Source organism: Hyla sarda, chromosome 6, assembly GCF_029499605.1.
Source record: "Hyla sarda isolate aHylSar1 chromosome 6, aHylSar1.hap1, whole genome shotgun sequence".
In the NCBI taxonomy this organism is placed as follows: Eukaryota; Metazoa; Chordata; class Amphibia; order Anura; family Hylidae; genus Hyla; species Hyla sarda.
Window position 1 is genome coordinate 84,605,814 of NC_079194.1, and position 24,879 is coordinate 84,630,692.

General features: G+C 42.7%; 1 protein-coding gene and 1 long non-coding RNA gene across 4 annotated transcripts in view; one reads left to right on the forward strand and one right to left on the reverse strand.

Annotated features, from left to right (window-relative positions):
• The window catches only part of FGD3 (FYVE, RhoGEF and PH domain containing 3), a 319,018-nt gene that overhangs the window by 68,948 nt on the left and 225,191 nt on the right, over positions 1-24,879 (reverse strand). For all 3 annotated transcript variants that reach the window (XM_056524347.1, XM_056524349.1, XM_056524348.1), the window contains 5 exons: positions 15,132-15,221; positions 13,058-13,194; positions 10,854-11,010; positions 4,543-4,681; positions 2,818-2,876 (listed from right to left, as the gene is read on the reverse strand). In XM_056524347.1, coding sequence (XP_056380322.1) covers positions 2,818-2,876; positions 4,543-4,681; positions 10,854-11,010; positions 13,058-13,194; positions 15,132-15,221 — 582 coding nt within the window. The remainder of the gene's footprint in view (positions 1-2,817; positions 2,877-4,542; positions 4,682-10,853; positions 11,011-13,057; positions 13,195-15,131; positions 15,222-24,879) is intronic.
• Positions 22,642-23,824, forward strand: LOC130275838 (uncharacterized). The gene is made up of 3 exons (XR_008844919.1): positions 22,642-22,769; positions 23,269-23,353; positions 23,647-23,824. It is a non-coding gene; the product is annotated as an uncharacterized LOC130275838 (long non-coding RNA).

Here is a 24,879-nt window from a genome sequence, read left to right on the forward strand (position 1 = left end):
AGTATGAGCAAATCCCCATAGCAAATCTTTCCTGCTCTGGACAGTTCCTGACATGGACAGAGGTATCAGTAGAGAGCACTGTGGTCCGAGAGAAATGAAATTACAAAAGAAAACAACATCCTCTGGAGCATACAGCAGCTGATAAGTACTGGAAGGATTAAGATTTTTAAATAGAAGTAATTTACAAATCTGTACCCCTTTAGAGTCTATTAACACGTACAGTATTCTGTGCAGATTTGATGCGCAGGATTTGTAGCTGTGTTCAGTCATTTAGTTTGCATTGAAATCTGCAGCAGAAAATCCTGCGCATCAAATCTGCCAGAATATTGTTTGTGTGAATAGACCAATACAGTGTAATTTCAGGTAAAAATAGGATTTATATACTAAAGATCTGGTAGCCTTATGTGACAGGACTTTGTTGAATATTATAGGTTAAATTTGACTTCTCAAAGTTTTTCTTATTATTTCTAAGAGTTCCTTATATTTGTGTAGAAGTAATAAGAAAAACTTTGAACACTACTACTACATTAATTAATACTACAACTACTATAGAGGGCGCAGTGCCTTAAAGGGGTACTCCCATGGAAACCTTTTTTTTTTTTTTTTTTCTTAAATCAACTGGTGCCAGAAAGTTAAACAGATTTGTAAATCACTTCTATTAAAAAAATCTTAATCCTTCCAGTACTTTTTAGGGTCTGTATACTAAAGAGAAATCCAAAAAAGAAATGCATTTCCTTTGATGTCATGACCACAGTGCTCTCTGCTGACCTCTGCTGTCCATTTTAGGAACTGTCCAGAACAGGAGAAAATCCCCATAGCAAACATATGCTGCTCTGGACAGGTCCTAAAATGGACAGCAGAGGTCAGCAGAGAGCACTGTGGTCAGGACATCAGAGGAAATTCATTTCTTTTTTAGATTTCTCTTTAGTATACAGCCCCTAAAAAGTACTGTAAGGATTAAGATTTTTTTTTTTTTTTTAATAGAAGTGATTTACAAATCTAAAAACTAAAAAATTGGTGCAGCTCACAACCAAAAATCTGAGGATAGTGTGATTAAGTACCGGAACCCACCGGCCAAAATAATATCAAGGTAAAATATAGTATAATCACTCCTCAAAGATTTCACCTACAAAAGGTGCATAATGATAATTGAAGAATTGCAAAATGTATTCTAAATTTAAATGTATTTGAAATGACAATGTAAAAAATATATAAAATATATATAAAAAATATATATGCTGGCACTAATGCAAGAATATACCACCACTGAGCCCTAGTGAGGATATTCACACGATATATAAAATTCAGAACATTATTCACATTTCTAAATTAGCATCAGTCTAATACTACGGCATCCAATGGTTCGGCAACTGATCAATGCAACGGCAGTCTGTACGATCTATTTATAATTATATGGTCCGATCTCAGCTGGACATAAAAAAGACTGCTATGAGTCCAACAAACCAAACTGTCACTGACTTTAATACATGTATCACTGTGGTAATTGTTACGATCTCACCAAATCCTGGGACTGCCCGATGAGTACTGCTGTAGTAGTGCTGTGATAGTGCAGGCAGCAATGTTGGAGCTGTCGCTAATTCAGGGGGGCGCTTGGCGTAGCGCATTATGTACTGGCCGTACTCCCCCTCTATGATGGACGGGCAGATGCAGTGTTGGTATATTGTGGCGTCCCTCGTGGTGGATGAAATCCCGGCGGGGATAGTTCGCTCTCAAGAGGTCAGTGAGACAGTCCAAAGACTCGGACCGGACCAGTAGTAAAAGACGGATGTCTAGATCAGTTCGTCTGAACCAGCAAATGCCGCTGTGCCGTATTGGATGGATTTGAGTCCATATGGTGCTATAGTGCCTTATAAAATAAAAATCTGTAGCCTAGACGCGTTTCAGGGTGCTATAGCCAGTAATAGCTTGACCCTTTCTTCAGTAGGAAATAGAGATCACGGGGGACATGTATCAAAGATTTTACCCCTGTTTTATGTGTATTTTTTTGCGCAAAATTTTGTGCAAGCCCTTTTTTTGCGCACATTTTGGTAGAGCATGTCCTCCAGATGTGGCCTAATCAGGGTACCTTGGAGTGACATCTATAGTACGCATGGATTTATTAACTGCGTACTTTTCCTTTACACCAAAAATTTTGCCGCAAGGGCTGTTTTTTTTGCGCAAATATAAACAATCTTGGACTTAACGCTGCTAGATGTTCTAAATCATCGATTCTATTTTCCAAAGAGTGGATTGAGGAGATTACTATATTTACCCGCAATTTATGAAGCTCATTGCGCTTGATTGATAAATTTAGCGCTTCTGCACATAATTTAGAATTCGGGAAAAGGGGTAAACTGCTTCTACCATAAACAAATAATGATACATGTCCCCCCACATCTCTATTTCCTACTGAAGAAAGGGTCGAGCTATATTTTACCTTGATTTACAAATGTGTTTAACTTTCTGGCACCAGAAAGTTTTCCACGGGAGTACCCCTTTAAAACCTGGTCACACTTCTACACCTACGTCACGTCTACATTTTCCCCTTGTAGAGGTAGGCTCCCAATGTTGTTTCTTAGGTGACAACCAGGTTTGATTTTTACTTCTCCCCAATTTAATGTCAATAACAGTGTCAGTCCAAATCTTTACAATAACCTCTCCGATCAGATCTGACGTGTATCCTGATATTATAGTGGTTAATGTTTTGCTATTTGTTAATGCTTTGCTGTCTTCTTCTAATTCATTTATCTCCATAAACATGGAATTAACCATTTTTTAGGGAAGAAACATTACAGATCTGCACACGGCTTTACTTACCATTTTTCGAATGGCTGCATTTGAGTGATTCGCTGCGGTGGAAATAAGCTCCAGGGACTCTGTAATAAGGATGATCCAATTACACATATTAAACATCCAGCCAGCGTGCAGACTGCAGTTCATCATAGTGTACTGCAAGGTTATGCTAAGGTGACCAATTGTCAGAGGATGGATAGATCAAGGTATACTGTGTGATACAATCACAAACAACTATTATCAAACATAAGAGATCTCATGAGGATGTAGGAACAGTTGTACCGTATATACTCGAGTATAAGCCGAGTTTTTCAGCACGATTTTTCATTCTGAAAACGCCCCCCCTCGGCTTATACTCGAGTGAACTCTCCGCCTGTCAATCCCTTCTCAGTGGTCTTCAACCTGTGGACCTCCAGATGTTGCAAAACTAGAACTCCCAGCATGCCCGGACAGCCATCGGCTGTCCGGGCATGCTGGGAGTTGTAGTTTTGAAACATCTGGAGGTCCGCAGGTGTTGAAGACCACTGCAGCCTTCGTCATCATCCAGACCCCCCCCCCCCCCCTTTAATTTTCTACTTACCTCCCCTCAGTGGGAAGGAAGGGTGAGTTGGTCCGGGCCATCTATGCTGCAGTGACTGTCCGGTGGGAGGGTTAGTCGTTCCGGGCTGTCCGTCTTCACCGGGAGGCCCTCTTCTCTGCTCCGGGCCTGGCCCCAGACTAGTGATGTTGCCTTAACAATGACGCACAGGGACGTTCATGTGCAGGGAAGAATGTCCCTATGTGTCGTCGTCAAGGCAACGTCACTATTCCGGGGCCGGGCCCGGAGTGGAGAAGAGGGCCTCCCGGTGAAGATGGACAGCCCGGAAGGACTAACCCTCCTCACCGGACGGTCCCTGCAGCATTGATGGCCCGGACCAGCTCACCCTTCCTTCGCACCGAGGGGAGGTGAGTAGAAAATTAAAGAGGGGGGGGGGGGTCTGGATGATGACGAAGTCTGCAGTGGTCTTCAACCTGCGGACCTCCAGATGTCCGGGCATGCTGGGAATTTTAGTTTCTCAACATCTGGAGTCTGCAGGTTGAAGACCACTAGATTGACAGGCGGTGATGATGAAGGTGGGGGGGGATGATGACAGGCGATGATGATGAAGGGGGGGATGATGACAGGCGGTGATGATGAAGGGGGGATGATGACAGGGGGAAGATGACAGGTGGCGATGATGAAGGGGGGGATGATGACAGGGGGATGATGACAGGCAGTGATGATGAAGGGGGGGATGATGACAGGGGGATGATGACAGGCAGTGATGATGAAGGGGGGGATGATGACAGGTGGTGATGATGACAGGCAGTGATGATGAAGGGGGGATGATGACAGGGGGATGATGACAGGCAGTGATGATGAAGGGGGGATGATGAAGGGGGATGATGACAGGCAGTGATGATGAAGGGGGGATGATGACAGGTGGTTATGATGAAGGGGGGATGATGACAGGGTGATGATGATGGGGGTGTTAATGACGGGGATCTGGATGATGACAGGGGGGGGATGATGACAGGGGGGGGGTGATGACATGGGGGGGATGATGTATTTCCCACCCTAGGCTTATAGTCGAGTCAATAACTTTTCCTGGGTTTTTGGGGTGAAATTAGGGGCCTCGGCTTATATTCGGGTCGGCTCATACTCAAGTATATACGGTACCGTTGTGTCTGGAATGGCATGTAACAAGACATAGTTATTAAATATCATACTCTCTGCATCCTTTCTATCCGCCGAGTCCTCGGGCAGCTTCTTTAAATAATCTTTTAGAAGAAGTTCATAGCGAGGAATTCGTTGGACCGGCTCCAACATGTGATGCTGTAATGTCAGATTCCCACACACGTCCTCTTTCTGTAAAGGATAAACATTAGACAGATGTCACTTGGAAATCAGGATATTGCAGAACACAACCCAGACTTACCATTGCGTGGTCATCCAGTCCTACATTACTTAATCACGACTACCACAAGGTCTCCTAAATACAGTGACGTCTTCCGGCCTACAAATGTCTTAATGCAAAGTTAAAACCAACTGCATCAATACGACAGATCTTCTTGTCATTTCCCTTTTAGACTTTTACCATTGGGCCTTGGGGCACCAAGTAACAATTTATTACTTAAATAAGGCATTTCTTATGAACATATTTTTGCCAGTTTTCACCTAAGCAGTCACTATAAGATAAATGTTTTCTGCATCTCTTCTCAGCTTTGCTATGTAGACTAACTCTTTGGTCTTTGGGAAAGAGACTTTGGGGGAGATTTATCACATCATGTGCAGAGGAAAGATGGAGCAGTGGCCCAAAGCGACCAATCAGATCTCTTCTTCCAGTTTAAAAAAAAAAAACTCTGAAAAATAAAATAAGCAATCTGATTGGTTGCTATGGGCGACTGGTCAACTTTTCCTCTATTCGGGTTTTGATAAATCTCCCCTTATGTCAATTGACATTTCTTCTTTTTTGACTATCATAAAGCTAACTTTACAAAAACTGTTGGCCGAGTGCTTGTTCAGCCGACAATTATCGCTCCAGACATCTCCATACACATGAATGTTCGGCAAGGTTGTACATTCCAGTGTATTCTATGGGGTGGGGAGGGGAAAGCTACAGCCAGACTGCACTGGAGCTTGTTGATATCAGAACAACAGGCCCAAGCAGTGAAATTCCCACACATTTGACCCTTCTATCCACCAAAATCTTCTGTCGTCAGAGTCAGAAAGCCACAATACACCAAAAGCTGCGAGTTCGGTAACATTTGGGCACCTTTTGGCACTGTATATTCAGACAATACCTTACCTTTTATCTGTTTAGGCTACTGGCACTACTGTAAATTAAGAATCCATGCAATACAAATTAGCAATGCATAAACTTTAAAGGGGAAGTCCCATCTCATGAAGTTTACCCCATCTATAGAATAGGGGATCACAAGCTGATTGGTGGTGGTCCCACTGCTGGGGCCCCATTGTTACCATAACTAAGGATAATTGTAACCCTAAATGAACAGATCGCAGAGCATGTGTGCAACCACCGCTCAGTTCATTCGGGGTTACATTTTCTCCTGTGTTCCTGTGATGGGTGAACTTGTTATCCACAGAATATGTAATACATTTATGAGATGGGAATACCCTCTAAAAGAAAAACTGTCAGCCTTTTCACCAACACTAAACACAATATACATGGTTCTAGTGTGAGTAAAAAGGAGTTCAACGAGGGGTCACTTACTTAAATACGTCCAGTAGATCCTGAGATATGTCCCTCAGAAGATCCTCTGCTGAATTCATTGAATCACGCTCAGGGGGTGGGGCTTCACAGGGGGCGGTGCTTATTTACTACACTTCACTAGGATGTGGAGTCACAGACAATGAATATGCAAACTGAGCTGGGGAAGCCCCGCCCCGTGCACAACATATCTCCGGACCTACTGGACATATTTAAGTAAGTGACCCCTCGTTGGACTTCCATTCACCCACACTATAACCCAGTGTATTGGGTTTAGTGTGGGTAAACAGGCTGACATTTTCCCTTTAAGGGTGTATATGGTGTTGTATGCATTTCCCCAAGAGCTAGTGGTGACAATACTGGATTTGACTATTACCTATTTATAATGGTTTTAACACTTTTAACTAATAACTGGAGACCTGTGTGAAGTTGGCACCCCATGTTCGCAAAAGCTGAATATGAAATCACCATTCGTTTGTGCTGCAGAAATGAGTATTTGTGCCGGTTCGGTTCCTGAGTTATTGCGCGTTAGATTTTTATGAAGCCCCACCCACTTTCCACCCCATGAAGTCAAAATTAAAAAACAAATACACCATTTGTTTGTGCTGCGTTTGTGCTGGTTTGTGCTGCAAAAATAAACGTTTGCGCCGCTTTGGTTTCCGAGATATTGTGCGTTTAATTTGCTGAAACCCCCCACTTTCCACCCCATGTTGTTAAATTTCAAAAACAAATACACCATTCATTATTGCTGCGCTTGTGCTGGTTTGTGCCGCAGAAATGAGCGTTTGTGCCGGTTCGGTTCCTGAGTTATTGCGTGTTAGATTTTTATGAAGCCCCGCCCACTTTCCACCCCATGAAGTCAAAATTAAAAAACAAATACACCATTTGTTTGTGCTGCATTTGTGCTGGTTTGAGCTGCAAAAATGAACGTTTGCGCCAGTTTGGTTTCCAAGATATTGTGTGCTTGATTTGCTGAAACCCCGCCCACTTTCCACCCCATGTAGTCAAAATTCAAAAACAAATATACAATTTGTTTGTGCTGCGTTTGTGCTGGTTTGTGCTGCAAAAATGAACGTTTGTGCTGCTTTGGTTTCTGAGATATTGTGTGTGCCATATGTGGGAACCCCGCCCACTTTCCACCCCATGTTGTCAAAATGTAAAAACAAATACACCATTCGTTAGTGCTGCGTTTGTGCTGGTTTGCGCCGCAGAAATGCGCGTTTGTGCCGGTTTGGTTCCAGAGATTTTGCATGTTAGATTTTTATGAAGCCCCGCCCACTTTCCACCCCATGAAGTCAAAATTCCAAAACAAATACACCATTCGTTTGTGCTGCATTTGTGCTGGTTTGTGCTGCAAGAATGAGCGTTTATGAGATCAGAGAAGTTAATTTAGCATTATGGGATTATCATAGCAATATATGATTTATTATGATATACACACAGTTATTACTACATATTACTACAGAGGGGGAAATGTCTGTATGTGCGTCTGTATGATGTCATAGGAATGTCATAGAGATGTCATAGAGATGTCCTAGAGATGCCATAGGGATGCCATAGGGACGTCATAGGGACGTCATAGGGACGTCATAGGAATGTCATAGGAATGTCATAGAGATGTCATAGGGACGTCATAGGGACATCATAGGGATGTCATAGTGTCAGAGATGTCATAGAGATGTCATAGGGATGTCATAGGGATGTCATAGGGACGTCATAGGGACGTCATAGGGACGTCATAGAGACGTCATAGAGACGTCATAGGGACGTCATAGGGACGTCATAGAGATGTCATAGGGACGTCATAGAGATGTCAGAGATGTCATAGAGATGTCATAGGGACGTCATAGAGATGTCATAGAGATGTCATAGTGTCAGAGATGTAATTGCGAGGTCATAGGGACGTCAGAGACGTCATAGGGACGTCATAGAGACGTCATAGGGATGTCAAAGAGACGTCCCTATGACATCCCTATGACCTCCCTATGACCTCCCTATGACGTCCCTATGACAACCAAAGCGGCGCAAACGTTAATTTTTGCGCCACAAACCAGCACAAACGCAGCACAAACAAATGGTGTATTTGTTTTTGAATTTTGACTTCATGGGGTGTAAAGTGGGGGGGTTTCAGCAAATCAAGCGCACAATATCTCGGAAACCAAAGCGGCGCAAACATTCATTTTTGTAGCACAAACCAGCACAAACAAATGGTGTATTTGTTTTTTAATTTTGAATTCATGGGGTGGAAAGTGGGCGGGGCTTCATAAAAATCGAACGCACAATAACTTAGGAACCGAACCGGCACAAATGCTCATTTCTGCGGCACAAACCAGCACAAATGCAGCACAAACGAATGGTGCATTCATATTCAGCTTTTGCAAACATGGGGTGCCAACTTCACACAGGTTAACTGGAGTTTTATGGGATTTCCTTCCTCATCTTGGAGGTAAAATCAGTTCATTTTCCTGGAGCACGAAGGTTTTTTAGTTTTTTTTTCAGATTTTTTATAATGTATTAGAATATCATTTTATATTATTAATGGATTTGTATACAGCTTTTATATAAATCAGTTTTTACATTAGCATGTAGAGCAGATAAACAGCATGACACATTGTCTGGGATTTATCAGACACTGGAATATTTTCCACTTGAATTCACAATGTTGAAAGCATTTAAAGCAGCCGCTCGCTTGACAAGATGATGGACCCTAGAATAAGAACATGGAAAATCCTAAGTGCTGCATTAAAGAGGTACTCTGCCCTAAGACATCTTATCCCCTATCCAAAGGATAGGGGATAAGATGTCTGATCGTGGGGGTCCAACCGCTGGGGACCCCGCTATCTCGCATGCATCACCCACCTTTGGGAGCTGCACGCAGCGCTGCAGCCTTGGAGTCTGCAGGGTCACAACTATGGGGCCGGAGTATCGTGACGTCACTACTCCGCCCCTGTGTGACGTCACGCCCCACCCCTGTGAATTGCAGGGGCGGGGCATGATGTCACACGGGGACGGAGTCATTACATCACAATACCCTGGCCCCGTAGTCATGACCCGGCAGACTCCAAGGCTGCAGCGCTGCGTGCAGCTCCCAGAGGTGGGTGCTGCTTGAGAGATAGCGGGGGTCCTCAGTGGCAGGACCCCCGGGATAAGATGTCTTAGGACCGGAGTACCCCTTTAATGCAAAACCATGTAGTGATTCTACTCTATGTAACAACAATAGAACATTCAATGGAGAACGGTCTCCTTCACCTCCAGCATAACACATTTATCTCCTTTGTTATAAGGACTAGTTCACATTTACAATTATTTGGCAGATTGCTTTTCAACAAATGCATTTCCTCAGATGAGGAGGGAATTCTAATAAAGCACTAAATCAGAAGTAACATACCCTGACAGTGTGGAGCCTTATCATTTATCAGATGATTTAATAGCCGAACACTTCATTATTTAAGGCTAAGAAATCTTGCTGCATTTTGCAAAATTATGAAACATTGATTATGTCTGAGCTAAGAATGTGACTGTTACTAAAGGTGACTCATTAAGTATCTACAAGCAGGATCGGGACAAGGAGTAGGCACTTGTCTAGGGCGCCACTGCCTAAAGGAGTGCAATTTCTGGAAAATTCATGAATTCAGAGCGCCTAGCAAGCAACACTTGCAACTGCAAATGCATCCTTAAAACATGCTTGCAGCTGAATGTGTAGCCTGTAGGTTTTGGGCCTGCAGTGTACAGGGTGTCGGGAGCAGCATGAGACCTCTGCACCCTGCCCCCAGCTCAGACACATGCACAATGATTAGGTTATTCATCATGGGCCTCCAGTCAGAAGATATGGGCCCTGCTGATAACTATTAAGGAAACTATAACGTTTAGTGCTTGGTTTTTTGCTGAGGTGTGGGGGGGGGGGGGGGGGGCGCTATGTAAGATATGAGGCAATTGTCTAAACTGGGGGCAATTTAATTAATACTAGGGAACACAGTGTGGGCAACTCTCCATCTACTAGGAGCATCTATCTACCTACTGGGGGGGCAACAACAACCTACTGGGGTACACTTACCTACCTCCTAGGGTCCACCTATCTGTACAGTGGAAGCAAATATCCACCTACCAGGGGGCAACCACCTATATATTATATTAATTTGTTTTTTCTTTCATTGTTTTTGTGTGTATATTCATTTGATTTATCTGCCTATGGCACCATAAAAACCTTGTCCCAGCCCTGCCTATTAGGTAGTTTGGACTGGGTCCATACACAAAACAGGGTCCATACACAAAGCTTTGCCATGTCCATGGTCACTCATGTAGACCAGCTTAAAGGGGTTGTTTTTCTAGGATATGCCATTGGTGGGAGACTGACTAATGTAGCACTAGAATCCAACAATGCAATTTATAGGAGAAGATGTGCACACACTTAGGAGTTAAAAAATAACACAAGCAAATGGTGGGGACCACAGCAGTCAAAATACTAGAGGTTAGAACCCTAAGTGATCAGACAGCAATAGTGGAGCAGATGGGGTACATATCAAGTTTAGTCAGGCTTAAGGGTTCCCAACGAAGGGGTTTTAACCAATAACAGTAGTAGCAAATGAAAACCCAAGCGTTTCCATGGAACACTTATTTGAAGAAGTTTATTTGACATTAAAGAACTAAGCAGAATATCAATACTGTCGATCATTGGTATTAAGGCAACACATAAGGTTTTGGTCCTTCCAGGCCTCATTCATCATTGCACTTAGGATATAATGTGCTGCTGGTAGAAGGGGTATCAAACCACAATAACATGTCCTAGCCATCTGCTGTCAGTATCTATACCTGAATTGTATGAATGACCTCCTTGAAAACAGGAGATCTCTGGGTCCAGGAATTCACGATATCCATAGCTTTGTCAAAGTTCTTTACATATTCTCCATACATCTTCAGAAATGGAGCCAACTTTTGTAGAATGTCCCCAATCCGTGGGTGTGTATTCCTGGAAATACAATGGAAAACAGCTATATATGAGATAAGTGTACCTGTGGGATCACAAACACATTGACAGTCATTGTATCTATGGTTTCATTGTGGGACATTAATAATGTATTACCATCATTCTGGTCTGCCAGAAGACCAATCATGAAAATGTCACATAAATGTTTGAGTTAGGTACAAGATTTAAGGGGTACTCAGGTGGAAAACATGTTTTTTTAAATCAACTGGTGCCAGAAAGTTAAACAGATTTGTAAATTACTTCTATTAAAAAATCTTTATCCTTCCAGTACTTATTAGCAGCTGTATATTACAGAGAAAATTCCTTTCTTTTTTTTTTTCTGTCCACAGTGCTCTCTGCTGACACCTCTGTCCGTATCAGGAACTGTCCAGAGCAGCATAGGTTTGCTAGGAAGATTTGCTCCTGATCTGGACAGTTTCTGATACGGACAGAGGTGTCAGCAGAGAGCAATGTGAACAGAAAAAAAAAAAGAAATCCAAAAAGAAAGGAACTTTCTTTGTAATATACAGCCGCTAATAAGTACTGGAAGGATAAAGATTTTTTAATAGAAGTAATTTACAAATCTGTAAAAGTAAATGGGGCTCAAGGGTCAAAGATATCTGGTTTAAAATAATTAGTATTTATTAATATAGAATGCAAAATTGATTAAATAGGGATGTACAGGGCCCTTGTACTCCCCTAATTAATTAAATACACAATATAATATAATGTATAATAATCCCAATATAAAAATAACTAAAAATAACAACAACTATAAAATTAATATGCGATTTGAGCCTGTGATATCAATATGGCGATCTACTAATCATGTGGAACAGCACAGTACAAATGTTCATTCAAATGTTCTTGTTCCCAGAGATCTTCAATATAAAACAGATACAATGTAGCCGCTACAGATAACAGTTAGTCAATTGATGCAGTGGTACTGTATCTGTCCAAACATTGGCAACTCGATCCCACCGACACAGTGATACAATGTAGCGCTTTGTGAACAGTGAACAGTCACTTAAAATCAATCTTTAAGCATCTCTGCGTATGCCATACATCAAAATAGCCAGTTTGCAATAAGCTCCATACAATGCTCACCACTCCGGGGTGTCACGGATCTCCCTTCAGTGTAGTCCTGGGGGCCGGCTGTATAGCGTCTTTTGCCCGGTGCCTTGCCTCAGTCAGGGATCGTGCTGCTGGAGTCTCGGCCAACTCCTAAGAGCGCAGCACTCAGTGGTGGGCACCGTTTGGGGGGACTGCAGCGCTGTTCACTGTTCACAAAGCGCTACATTGTATCACTGTGTCGGTGGGATCGAGTTGCCACTGTTTGGACAGATACAGTACCACTGCATGTATCTGTTTTATATTGAAGATCTCTGGGAACAAGAACATTTGAATGAACATTTGTACTGTGCTGTTCCACATGATTAGTAGATCGCCATATTGATATCACAGGCTCAAATCGCATATTAATTTTATAGTTGTTGTTATTTTTATATTGGGATTATTATATATTATATTTTATTGTGTATTTAATTAATTAGGGGAGTACAAGGGCCCTGTACATCCCTATTTAATCTATTTTGCATTCTATATTAATAAATACTAATTATTTTAAACCAGATATCTTTGACCCTTGAGCCCCATTTACTTTTACATATTGTTCCTATTTTTATACACCGTGGGTATAGGTGTTTGTTGGGTTACTCGGGTCCTCAGTGACGGTCAGACAGACAGGAGCCTCTCCATTGTGTTTATATAATTTACAAATCTGTTTAACACTCTGGCATCAGTTGATTAAAAATTATTTTTTTTAATCCCCTTTAACTCTTTAAGAAAAATAAAAGTTGATAGAGTGTGGCAAATAGAGCTACTCCGGGGACATATTACAGACCTATAGGCTCCAGGTATGCACGGCAGAATGGTACCTCTGTATATTTTAATATTATGCTTCTAATGGGGACAATTTCAGATTTATGGCCATTTTACAATTGTTTTTAGTTTTAACCAATGTCATTTGTAGCTGATATAAGCAACTCACCACTCCTGGGTTATACGCGTCTTGAGTTCTGGCAAAAGGAACTGGCAATGAAAGCAGTAGATGGAAGAAATATTAGAAAATATTCCCGTGGTCACTTCTGGTGGAATTCCAGCCTCGGATAATTTTGTGCAGAATACCTGGAATGAGACAATATTGCATCTCACATCTGTTAGATGAATGGTGGAGAACCCATTACCCTTAACATTAGAAAAAGATAATGTTATTACACACAATAGAATAAAAGTTAAGACAGATAAATAATTTTAAGTATATCTATTGCACTGTTTCCCAACCAGGGTGCCTGCAGCTGTTGCAAAACTACAACTTCCAGCATTCCCGGACAGCCAGAGGCTGTCCGGGAATGCTGGGAGTTGTAGTTTTGCAACAGATGGAGGCACCTTGCTTGGAAAACACTGATCTATTGTTTTATGAGGTATATCTGAGGGAATCTAAATGATTGTTTAACTTATCATAAAAGTTTTCATATCTGAAGTCAGACATTTAGGTTTATTATAAAGTGCCCCTGCCGCAGAGATACAGTAGGTCAAAAGTTTTTCTCTAATGAAAGGGACTATTTAAAATTTTTTAAGGAGAGCTGGTTAGATGAACTGTGAATTTTAGGTTTGTAGAAGCTGCACTATATTGCTTTCCATGTCTTCATTTTATATCAGGGAAGTGACCAAGTTAAATGGTACCTGTCCAAACTTTTGGTATGTTGTAGGTAGATACATGTGGTTGCCCAGTACAGGAGTTGCACCCCTGTACCCTTGCTGTCCTGTCTGGCGTACTCTATTGCAGTGTCCTCTGAGTCCTCCCTTAAGCTGTGTATTATAAAGGGTTAACATATGCCTTGTATTATCTAATGTGATGTATATATGATGTTATGTACCTTTAAATGTTGTTACTAAGTGTTGTAACCAAGGAAGGTGCCAGTGATCAGGTGACTTATAGGGTGACCTATAGGACCCCTCCAAGAGTCCTCCTATATAAACCCAAGGAGGAGCTAGCTAGTGAGTTTAGTCTTATCTGAGCTACAGTAAAGTCAAGACTCGAGAGAGTGTCTGGTGTCCCGAGGAGACCCAAGGCCTACCACGCAGCCACGCTTCTACCAACCAAGTGCCCCACAGGTGAAAGTCAAAACCTTGTAAGCTACATAAGTGGTGAAGTCTGTCAAGTCAGTCCTAGTCAAGTCAGTCAAGATCAGTCTGTATAAAGTCAGCGTGGGCCTGCAGCAAATTGTCCCAGCGAGTCCTAAAATCTCTGAAGTCACTGGTCACCTCCTTGCGCCTAACTGAGCTGTAAAGACTATTCCATCTGTCTGCCTCAGTAAAGCTGCTGTTGTTCCATAACTTGGTGTCTGAGTCATTATTTGCCCCGTGCCTAGCCCAGGATCCAGCGGCCATACCTTTGGGGGGTGTAGAGGTAAAACCACGCCCTGGCGTCACGAACACAAGGGGATAATACAATCTGCCCCTAGGGTAATAACATCTGACCCTTCACCACATCCTCACCACATACATATCAAAAGTTATGACCGATCAGGGTCTGTGGGTTCAGACCCTGACCGATCACAAGAACGAGCTGGCAGAAGTGCAAACCTAATATGATCTGTCCAGACTCTATGTCATGTGACCTTGACGGACGTACAATGTAAGCCATAGGAATGCGTGGCTTGGGGCTTATGATAGTTGGGGCACAGAGTCAGGTGCCTATAGCAAACTCTACTACATGGCGGAATATAGTCTGGAGAGAGGGTCTGTGGCTGCTGCCCACAACTTTATGGACACACATATGTATAGTATAAATATTTATGTACAATAGATAGGGGACAAGAGCCAACAAGGCATCTATAACTTTATATGTATATATTACATAACCCTGTCTCATTTTTGCAATCCCAATGTCCCGTTTTTGTCTCAAGGAAACATGGTCAACCTATACAGATTCCACAATTTATCTTTTTGTGCCCAAATATTTTTCGGCTAGATGCCTCAGCATGCCCGAGGACACAACTATGCAGGATAAAACATTGGCGTCAATATTGTTGGAATACTTAATACATATAGCAGTGCACCTGATCGAGCAGATGAAGTCTCTTGACATAGGCCTCTTCTGTGTGGAGCAGCTCATTGGCAATATTAAATAGCTTCTGTGGTTCTGTGCACTGTAAGAAAGATCAGAAGGGACATTACTACACACCATCAAGCTTAATATTTTTCCAGAATTATTAAAACCAAACTCCTGGAATAAATTATCACCGGTGAACTAAAGGGCCACGGATATGAATAAGACTAAACAAAGACCATTCCAGCATTTTTCATGATCATTTTGGGTCAGGACTAATGACAAATAACAGTAAAAGGTGTCTGTATAGGCTGAAATGTAATCAGATGAAAGAGAAAGAGAAAAAAAAAAAGAAATTTAAATGGGCACTGTCAGATTAAAAAACTTTTTATATGTTGTACATCTTGGCAAAACATTAAAGGGGTACTCCACCCTAGACATTTTATCCCCCAAGGGTGGAGTAACCCTTTAATCTTTCTAATATACTTGATTTTTTTTGTCTTTTTATAGAAATTATGGCTTAAAAAAAAAAAAAAGAAAAGACCACTAGGGGTCCAAAACACATCCAATACATAATCCTGTCCAGCTTCATAATTATCTTTGTCCCAGATGAAGCACAGGCAGGAACGGCTCTACATATACTGTACCTAAAGGGAAGGGGGGGGGGAGAGGGGGGTGCTCTGCATATACTGTACCTATAGGGAAAGGGGGGAGAGGGGGGTGCTCTGCATATACTGTACCTATAGGGAAGGGGGGGAGAGGGGGGTGCTCTGCATATACTGTACCTATAGGAAGGGGGGGAGAGGGGGGTGCTCTGCATATACTGTACCTATAGGGAAGGGGGGGGAGAGGGGGGGGGTGCTCTGCATATATTGTACCTATAGGGAAGGGGGGAGAGGGGGGTGCTCTGCATATACTGTACCTATAGGGAAGGGGGGAGAGGGGGGGTGCTCTGCATATACTGTGCCTATAGGGAAGGGGGGAGGGGGGGGGGTGCTCTGCATATGCCTATGGGAAAGGGAGGGAGAGGGGGGTGTAGCTCTGCATATACCTATGGGGAAGAGGGGGGTGTAGCTCTGCATATACCTATGGGGAAGGTGGGGTGTAGCTCTGCATATACCTATTGGGAAGAGGGGGGGTGTAGCTCTGCACATACCTATGGGAAAAAGGGGGAGTGTAACTCTGCATATACCTATGGGAAAGAGGGGGGTGTAACTCTGCATATACCTATGGGAAAGGGGGGGGTGTAACTCTGCATATACCTATGGGAAAGAGGGGGTGTAGTGTAGCTCTGCATATTCCTATGGGAAAGAGGGGGGGATATACCTCTGCATATACCTATTGGAAAGAGGGTGTTACCTGGCTACCTACCTACCTGCCCTTTTACTGTGCATGACACCAAGGAGGGCATTATTACAGTATGTGGGCCTATAGATGGGAAGATTGTGTAGAGGAGGGGAGGGCACTGAAAAAATGAGTCTGACATGTTTTTCCTGCAGATGTTAAGAGATCCACATGGCGGTCTTATCCGGACAGAGAAGAAAAGGAAAGAGGACGCGGCTGATCATAAAAGACGTAATTGTGAGTCCCAAAATGTAACTACAATCACTTATATGGTATACACATCCTGTGTACAGCTGATATCTACAGCCATATGGTCCTGTATAAAATCACTTATATTGTATACAGATCCTGTATAGTATACTGGTCTGTGAATAGTGGTTTTATTCAGTACAGTATGGCGGTATTATCCAATTATTGTGTGGTGGTATATATTTACTACTTTTATACCAGTATTATTGGTCATGGAAATTTACCTACGTTAAAGTGTTTCTTACATATATAAATTTTAATTTATTGTGTGTGGGATTTGGGTGGAATAGGAACGTGGCAGAAGATTGACGAGCTGCAGAGCCTAGCAGGGGCCCTTGCCTTTTTTTTGGTCCGGGGGCCCCGAGTGTTGTCAGTCCGCCCCTGGGGGGAAGGGAGGGAGGGGATGTAATTAAGGGGTGTGGGGGGGGGGGCAAAGGCTCTAGGTACGCCCCTGGCTAGACACATAAAAAGACATGTAAGGGAACAGCATGACCTAGTGAGTAACATATATAAGCAATATTTTTTTTCTGTGATAAATAGCTGTGGATTGAGCAGTGATGAGCAGCATATGCCATATTCGAATTTGCGATATTTCATGAATATATGGATGAATATTTGTCCTATATTCGCGAAATTCGCATATTCGATATATACGTGGTTAATTTTGTGGTTTTTTTTCCAAGCAAGAATGCGCATACAGAAATGCATCACATGACATTCGCATGCAAATGCGCATGCGCGGATTCGCTGAAATCCACAGCTTTTTCACATGCGAAAACTGAGTGAATTCATCATGCCACCAAATACTTTTCCCAAGAAGGAGGAAGAACTATTGATCCTTGTAAGCAATTACACCAGTGTATTTGATTACAGTTCACATGCCTGTTAGACCAATTTCTTTATATGCAGATACAGTGTTAAAATATTTTCGCACGTGCAAATTTGCAAAAATTGCTGCGAATATTTTCACTAGGTACAACTTTGCTATTTTTCAGTTAGATGACAGTAGCAGCCCCCCCTTTAGATGACAGTAGCAGGCCCCCTTTATATGACCGTAGCAGGTCCCCCTTTATATGACAGTAGCAGATCCCCCTTTATATGACCGTAGCAGGTCCCCCTTTATATGACAGTAGCATGCCCCCCCTTTATATGACAGTAGCAGGCCCCCCTTTATATGACAGTAGCAGGCCCCCTCTTTATATGACAGTAGCAGGCCCCCCCTTTATATGACAGTAGCAGGCCCCCCTTTATATGACAGTAGCAGGCCCCCCCTTTATATGACAGTAGCAGGCCCCCCCTTTAGATGGCAGTAGCAGCCCCCTCCCCCCTTTAGATGACAGTAGCAGATCCCTCCTTTATATGACAGTAGCAGCCCCCCCTTTATATGACAGTAGCAGCCCCCCCCCTTTATATGACAGTAGCAGCCCCCCTTTATATGACAGTAAAAGCCCCCCCCCCTTTATATGACAGTAGCAGGCCCCCCCTTTATATGACAGTAGCAGGCCCCCCCATTTATATGACAGTAGCAGCCCCCCCCCTTAAATGACAGTAGCAGGCCCCCCCTTTATATGACAGTAGCAGCCCCCCCCCCTTATATGACAGTAGCAGGCCCCCCCTTATATGACAGTAGCAGCCCCCCCCTTAAATGACAGTAGCAGCCCCCCCCTTTATATGACAGTAGCAGCCCCCCCCCTTATATGACAGTAGCAGCCCCCCCCTTATATGACAGTAGCAGGCCCCCCCCCTTTATATGACAGTAGCAGCCCCCCTCCTTAAATGACAGTAGCAGGCCCCCCCTTTATATGACAGTAGAAGCCCCCCCCCTTATATGACAGTAGCAGGCCCCCCCTTTATATGACAGTAGCAGCCCCCCCCCCCCTTATATGACAGTAGCAGGCCCCCCCTTTAGATGACACTCACAGCAAGGCCCCCTTCAAAGACTTAGTTTTACTTTTATTAAACAAAATTGTGATTATATACTTGCATCTTTATCCTGCAGCGCTTTTTGCAGCATAGATACAATAGTAGCCAGATCCAGGCTGAAAAGCATCGTATTGTGTGCAATGTCATCCGGGAGAATGCCAACAGATTAAAGGTCCGGCACGAGAGTCTGACCATCATAAAAAAATGGTCAGAGCTCAAAAGGCGGAATCTTGACCCAATAACAAAGATCTGGGATAAACATTGCCCAGGTACAAGGCTTAAATTACTTTTGTCTCTCTTGACAACACTGTAATGTACATTTACAGTTATGAAAATAGAAAACAAGAGCACAGCAATCCAAATTGCTGCAAACTCCGTTTATGCGGCGCAAAAAGGAGCCGACCGAAGACACTTGTGGTCTCCGTCCATCTCCTTTGAAATGAATGGATTGCGGCTGGGTGCGGGCGGGGATGCGGCTGCGTCGTCTGCTGTGAGAATACTGTAAACTCTTTGGATTAAGGGGGGGGGGGGGTACCACCTCTCCCCATCTCTGGACCCCTACACAGGATTCTGACAGTTTCAGATCTGTCATAATTCATAATTGCCTCCGGCAGACAGGGGCTCTGATTGATCAGTAGCTACTGACCATCAATCAGAGCTCCCAGCAGCAAGTATGCATTATGACAGCTCTGAACTCAGAGCTGTATGTCCCTGCCAGGGAGCCGGCGGGGATCGCTGAAGTGTGCCATACCTGCCGGCTTCTTTAGTTAATAACTTCTGATGGCAGGGGGTCTCAGAAGTGCCATCTGTCCCTCAGCCCCAAGACTACAACTCCTATCTTGGCCAGAGTCTGGCCATGATTGGAGTTGTAGTCAAAAATGTATAAAGACAGCAGGCGGGATCGCTGACGTATGCGATACCCGCCGGCTTCTTCTGCCACCCGTTATGACCCATCAAATAATGGGTCAGTTTTTCGTGCGGAAAAAAGTCTGTAACGGACCCGTTATTGACGGGTGGTAACGGTAGTGTGAAAGGAGCCTTAGAAATTTTTTACCCAAGGGGATTAGCTTCTTGGCTTGTAGGACTCCTGTCACTGTGCTCCTATCTGGACACAAGTGGCAGATGTCAATGGGGGAAGATGCTACAACTCTTTCGAGTCCATCACACCTGTGTCATACCACCTACAGCCAGTTTGAGAAGAGTGCCTGCTGTATGAGCAGCGCACCCCTGGGTTTTGAAGGGCCAATTTTTTAAGGTCATATCTAGAAGTCAACTAAATATATAGATCATGTACAGTGCTAAATGCAATCAGCTCACCTGGTCCTCCGCACAGCAAAGAGCTTGTAATAGTAGCAGTAGAAAGAAAAAAGCCAGCGGGAAAAGTAATTTCACCTTTATTTCATCCAAATTAAAACATCGACATGGAATGGTCTCAGGAACATCGGTAGTGAGATAAAACACTCGGCATGACCCGTTTCGGGTCATGTGACCTTTCATCAGATGCATGATAGGTAGTGGAGAGGTGTGGAATTATATAGGGCTAAAAGGAACAGGTGTGCTGGTAGCAACTAAGGGTTTAACCCTAAAGGTTCCAAAGCCTAACCCCCCATCCACTGAAAATCATGGCTAAAGCATGACAGTGTGCTCCATAACGGAGCTAGATAATACAAGCTCAATAGTGGAAAAAAAAAAAGCATGATATAACATATAGTAACTTATACATCTAAGAATGCAAAATAACATCAGATCTTAGGTTGAGACCATGCAGGTGAAACGTATGCAATGAGTAAATCCAAAAAACTTCTCTATTATGTAAGATGTCACCTGAGTGTACAATTCTAAAATGTTTTGAAACATTGGTATTGTACTGTGTACACCTCTCAAGTGTTCCTGAATCCTTTTCTTCAATGGCCTTTTTGTACTGCCGATGTAGGAGATATTGCAGCTTTTGCAGCATATCCTATATATGATGTGTGTAGACTGGCAATTAATGAATTCTGTATAGCAAACGTTTTGGATTCAGTCACATTGATGGTGATGGTTTTAACCGTGTGTTCACATACAACGCACATCGCTTGACCACATTTAAAAAATCCTTTCATAGACAACCACGAAGAATGGGCATTGGAACTGCGCGAGGATGGAAGGGAACTAGGAGATAACAGATTAGCTAGATACGGGGCCCGTCTACTTGAGAAATTGACACCCGATTGTAAGTATTTAATACAGGATCCTGATATAGTACTGGCAAAAACTTTGCTATAATATTTTGCCAATGAGGGATGTGTTCACACTATCACATACAGGAAGCCTACTTCGGGCAACACTATCCTCTGGGATAGAGCTAAACGCAAAGTCCAGCTTAAATCTAGAACAGATCTTCTTACAGTCAAACCACAACAATCTTCTTCGCTGCCTTCCCCATTTAAGCCCACTTGTGTCTCTACATACAGCTTAGAATTTAATAATATTAAAAATATCATAGAAAGTTTTTGCCAGTACTACAACAGGATCCTGTATTAAATAAATACTTACAATCGGGTGTCAATTTCTCAAGTAGATGGGCCCCGTATCTATCTAATCTGTTATATCCTAGTGCCCTTCCATCCTCGCGCAGTTCCAATGCCCATTCTTCGTGGTTGTCTATGAGAGGATTTTTTAAATGCGGTCAAGCGAGGTGCATTGTATGTGAACACACGGTTAAAACCACCACCATCAATGTGACTGAATCCAAAACGTTTGCTATACAGAATTCATTAATTGCCAGTCTACACACATCATATATAGGATATGCTGCAAAAGCTGCAATATCTCCTACATCGGCAGTACAAAAAGGCCATTGAAGAAAAGGATTCAGGAACACTTGAGAGGTGTACACAGTACAGCATATACCAATTCTTCCACTGTTTCGAAACATTTTAGAATTGTACACTCAGGTGACATTTCCGATTTTCAATTTTATGGTATTGAAGTAGTTCAGCAACCAGAAAGAGGTGGTGACCGCATTAAAATCTTACATAATAGAGAGGTTTTTGGGGATTTACTCCTTGCATACGTTTCAGCTGCATGGTCTCAACCTAAGATCTGATGTTATTTTGCATTCTTAGATGTATAAGTTACTACAGTGACCCCCCCGACCTACAATGGCCCCGACATATGATGAAATCGACACACGATGGCCTCTCAGAGGCCATCGCATGTCGATGTCAGCATCGACATACAATGCTTTTTTATGTCGGGGCCATCGCATTAAGTACTATCCGGCAGCGCCAAATGCTTAAGCTGCTGCCGGATAGCAGCTTAATGATCCCCGTGTGGTGCGGTAAGTATTACTTACCCCTCCACGATGCTCTGGGGTGCCCTCCGGGTCCAGCGCTGGTCTTCCGTTGTCTTCTCAAGCGATGTAGATGTTATTTGGTGTATTTTTTTTTTTTTTGCCCTTTTTAGTAGTTACACTTTTTTTTTGCCCTTTTTTTGGAGAATGTTCAATAGCGTTTTTGTCTAATTTTACTTTTTTTTTAACCATGCAGTAGACAGGTATTTACTCAAAAATTAGGCACCTATTAGGCGCAAACAGCAAAAAAAAGGTGTAAATCTAAACTTACTAAAAGGAGATGTGAGGACCGGAGAAGACAGCGGAGGACCAGAGAAGACAGCGGAGAGCCCAGCGGAGGCCCGGGATCACCATCGGGAGCGGCGGGGACAGGTGAGTACAGCTTCCTATACTTTACATTGCACGAATCCCTCAACATACGATGGATTCGACAAACGATGACCATCGAACGAATTACCATCGTATGTTGAGGGACCACTGTATATGTTATATCATGCTTTTTTTGTTTCTTTTCACTATTGAGCTTGTATTATCTAGATCCGTTATGGAGCACACTGCCATGCTTTAGCCATGATTTTCAGTTGATAGGGGGATTAGGCTTTGGAACCTTTAGGGTTAAACCCTTAGTTGCTACCAGCACACCTGTTCCTTTTATCCCTATATAATCCCACACCTCTCCACTACCTATCATGCATCTGATGAAAGGTCACATGACCTGAAAAACGTCATGCCGAGCGTTTCCAGAGTTTTATTTCACTACGGAGACCATGTAGACGTCTTAATTTGGATGAAATAAAGGTGAAATTACTTTTACCTGCTGGCTTTTGTCTTTCTACTGCTAAATATATAGATGTATAAATTGTGGCGCATATGTGTTCCCATTTACATGCATTAATGAAACCCAGTCACTATAGGGAGTGGGACATTGAAATAACATTGCAAATGCATCTCACCAAAATCTATTAATCTCTTAGCAAAACAGTTGATCACAGAAAAAGAAAATGCAAAAACTGTAAATCTTAATCAAATTCTCTACATCTTATTTAGGTGACATAACTCCTCCTTGTTACAACTTACAGTTTTTTTTACCAAAAAAGAGGAAAAAAAAGAATTACCATGCAAAATAATATAAATTGTTAGAAATTATATCTAATTTATAATCTAATACAAAATAAAGTAAAATAAAAATAAGATATCGGTATGTATCACTTCATTTGGGTACAGTTTACACAGCATAAACAGGGATAGGACGTCAGTTTCCATTTTGTAAGAAAAGTTTGTCCTCTTTTTATTCTAGCAGGGATTTATGTACAAAGGAACGAAAGGAAGACGGATCCAGCTCTTTGTAGATAAAATCAACTTTAATCCATAGGACAAGGAAGGTACAAGTAACACGTTTCAAGCGCTGTACGCGCTCTCAGTCATACCAAACTCTTTTATGCCCTAAGTTGTTTGTCTACATTGTAAACATTGTGGGGGAGATTTATCAAAACCTGTGCAGAGGAAGAGTGGTGCAGTTGCCCATAGCAACCAATCAGATTGCTTCTTTCATTTTCCACAGGCCTCTAAAGAGGCCTGTGGAAAATGAAAGAAGCAATCTGATTGGTTGCTATGGGCAACTACACCCCTCTTCCTCTGCACAGGTTTTGATAAATCTCCCCATGTGTGATTACAGGGTCTTCACTTCTCCCTTTGTGGCGGAAGAGGAGAGCAGAAAAGGAGATGGTAGAGGAGGAGGAGGAAGATGATGGAGAGCAGCCAGGACCCTCCAATCAGGAACCTGCTCAAGCCACACCACCTAATGTGGTGGAAACTGTGGGGGTGGAGGCACAAGAGGAGCCACATCCCCCCCCCCCCCCCTCCTGGTAATGATGATGACTCGGAAGAAAAGGATGAGGGGGAGGAGGGGGAAGTTGTCCTGCCCCCCCCCCCCCCCCCATCAGGAGGGTATCCATTATTGTATCCATAAAATGTACCGAAAAGAAATTGGCAACATTGAAGGAAAAACCCACGCAATACAGTAATATAATACAAGAACACTAGACACTAACTATATATTCTACATAAAAACCATTAAATATTCAACTAAATCACATTATACTCTGTATAACGATCACAAATTCACCAACTAAACATCTCAATCTGATTTGAAAGTATTTTAATTTTATTATTTTTTTTTAAATCCCAACAGTTCTCAAGAAAAAAAAAAAATGAGGAGCTGCAGCGGGGCCACAAAGCCGCAATTATGGTAATTAAGAAGCAGACGCGGCTTCTACAAGGAGAATCGAGCAACTGGAGGAGCGTCACCAGAAGGGAATGCAGGACATGCTGGACCTTCAGAACCTGCTGAAAGATTTGCCGATGCGTTTTTGTCTAATTTAACTTTTTTTTTAACCATGCAGTAGACAGGTATTTACTCAAAAATTAGGCACCTATTAGGCGCAAACAGCAAAAAAAAAGGTGTAAATCTACACCTACTAAAAGGAGATGCGAGATAAACCTCTACGCTAGAGAAAAGTATAGATATATAAAATTAGATAGATAGATAGATATGTATTGCATTTACCTATGCCAGTGTTTCCCAGCCAGGGAACACCCAGCTGCTGCAAAACTACAACTCCCAGCATGCCTGAACAGCCAACTGCCATTGGTGCCCTGGTTGGGAAACACTGACATATATTAAAAATATGGTACTCGCCTGGAAAACATTGTTTTTTAAATCAACTGGTGCCAGAAAGTTAAAAAGATCTGTAAATGACTTCTATTAAAAAATCTTAATCCTTTTAGTACTTCTAGGCTTCAGTATGCTCAACAGGAAGTTCTTTCTTTTTGAATTTCCTTTCAGTCTGACCACAGTGCTCTCTGCTGACACCTCTGTCAGTGTCAGGAACTGTCCAGAGCAGCATAG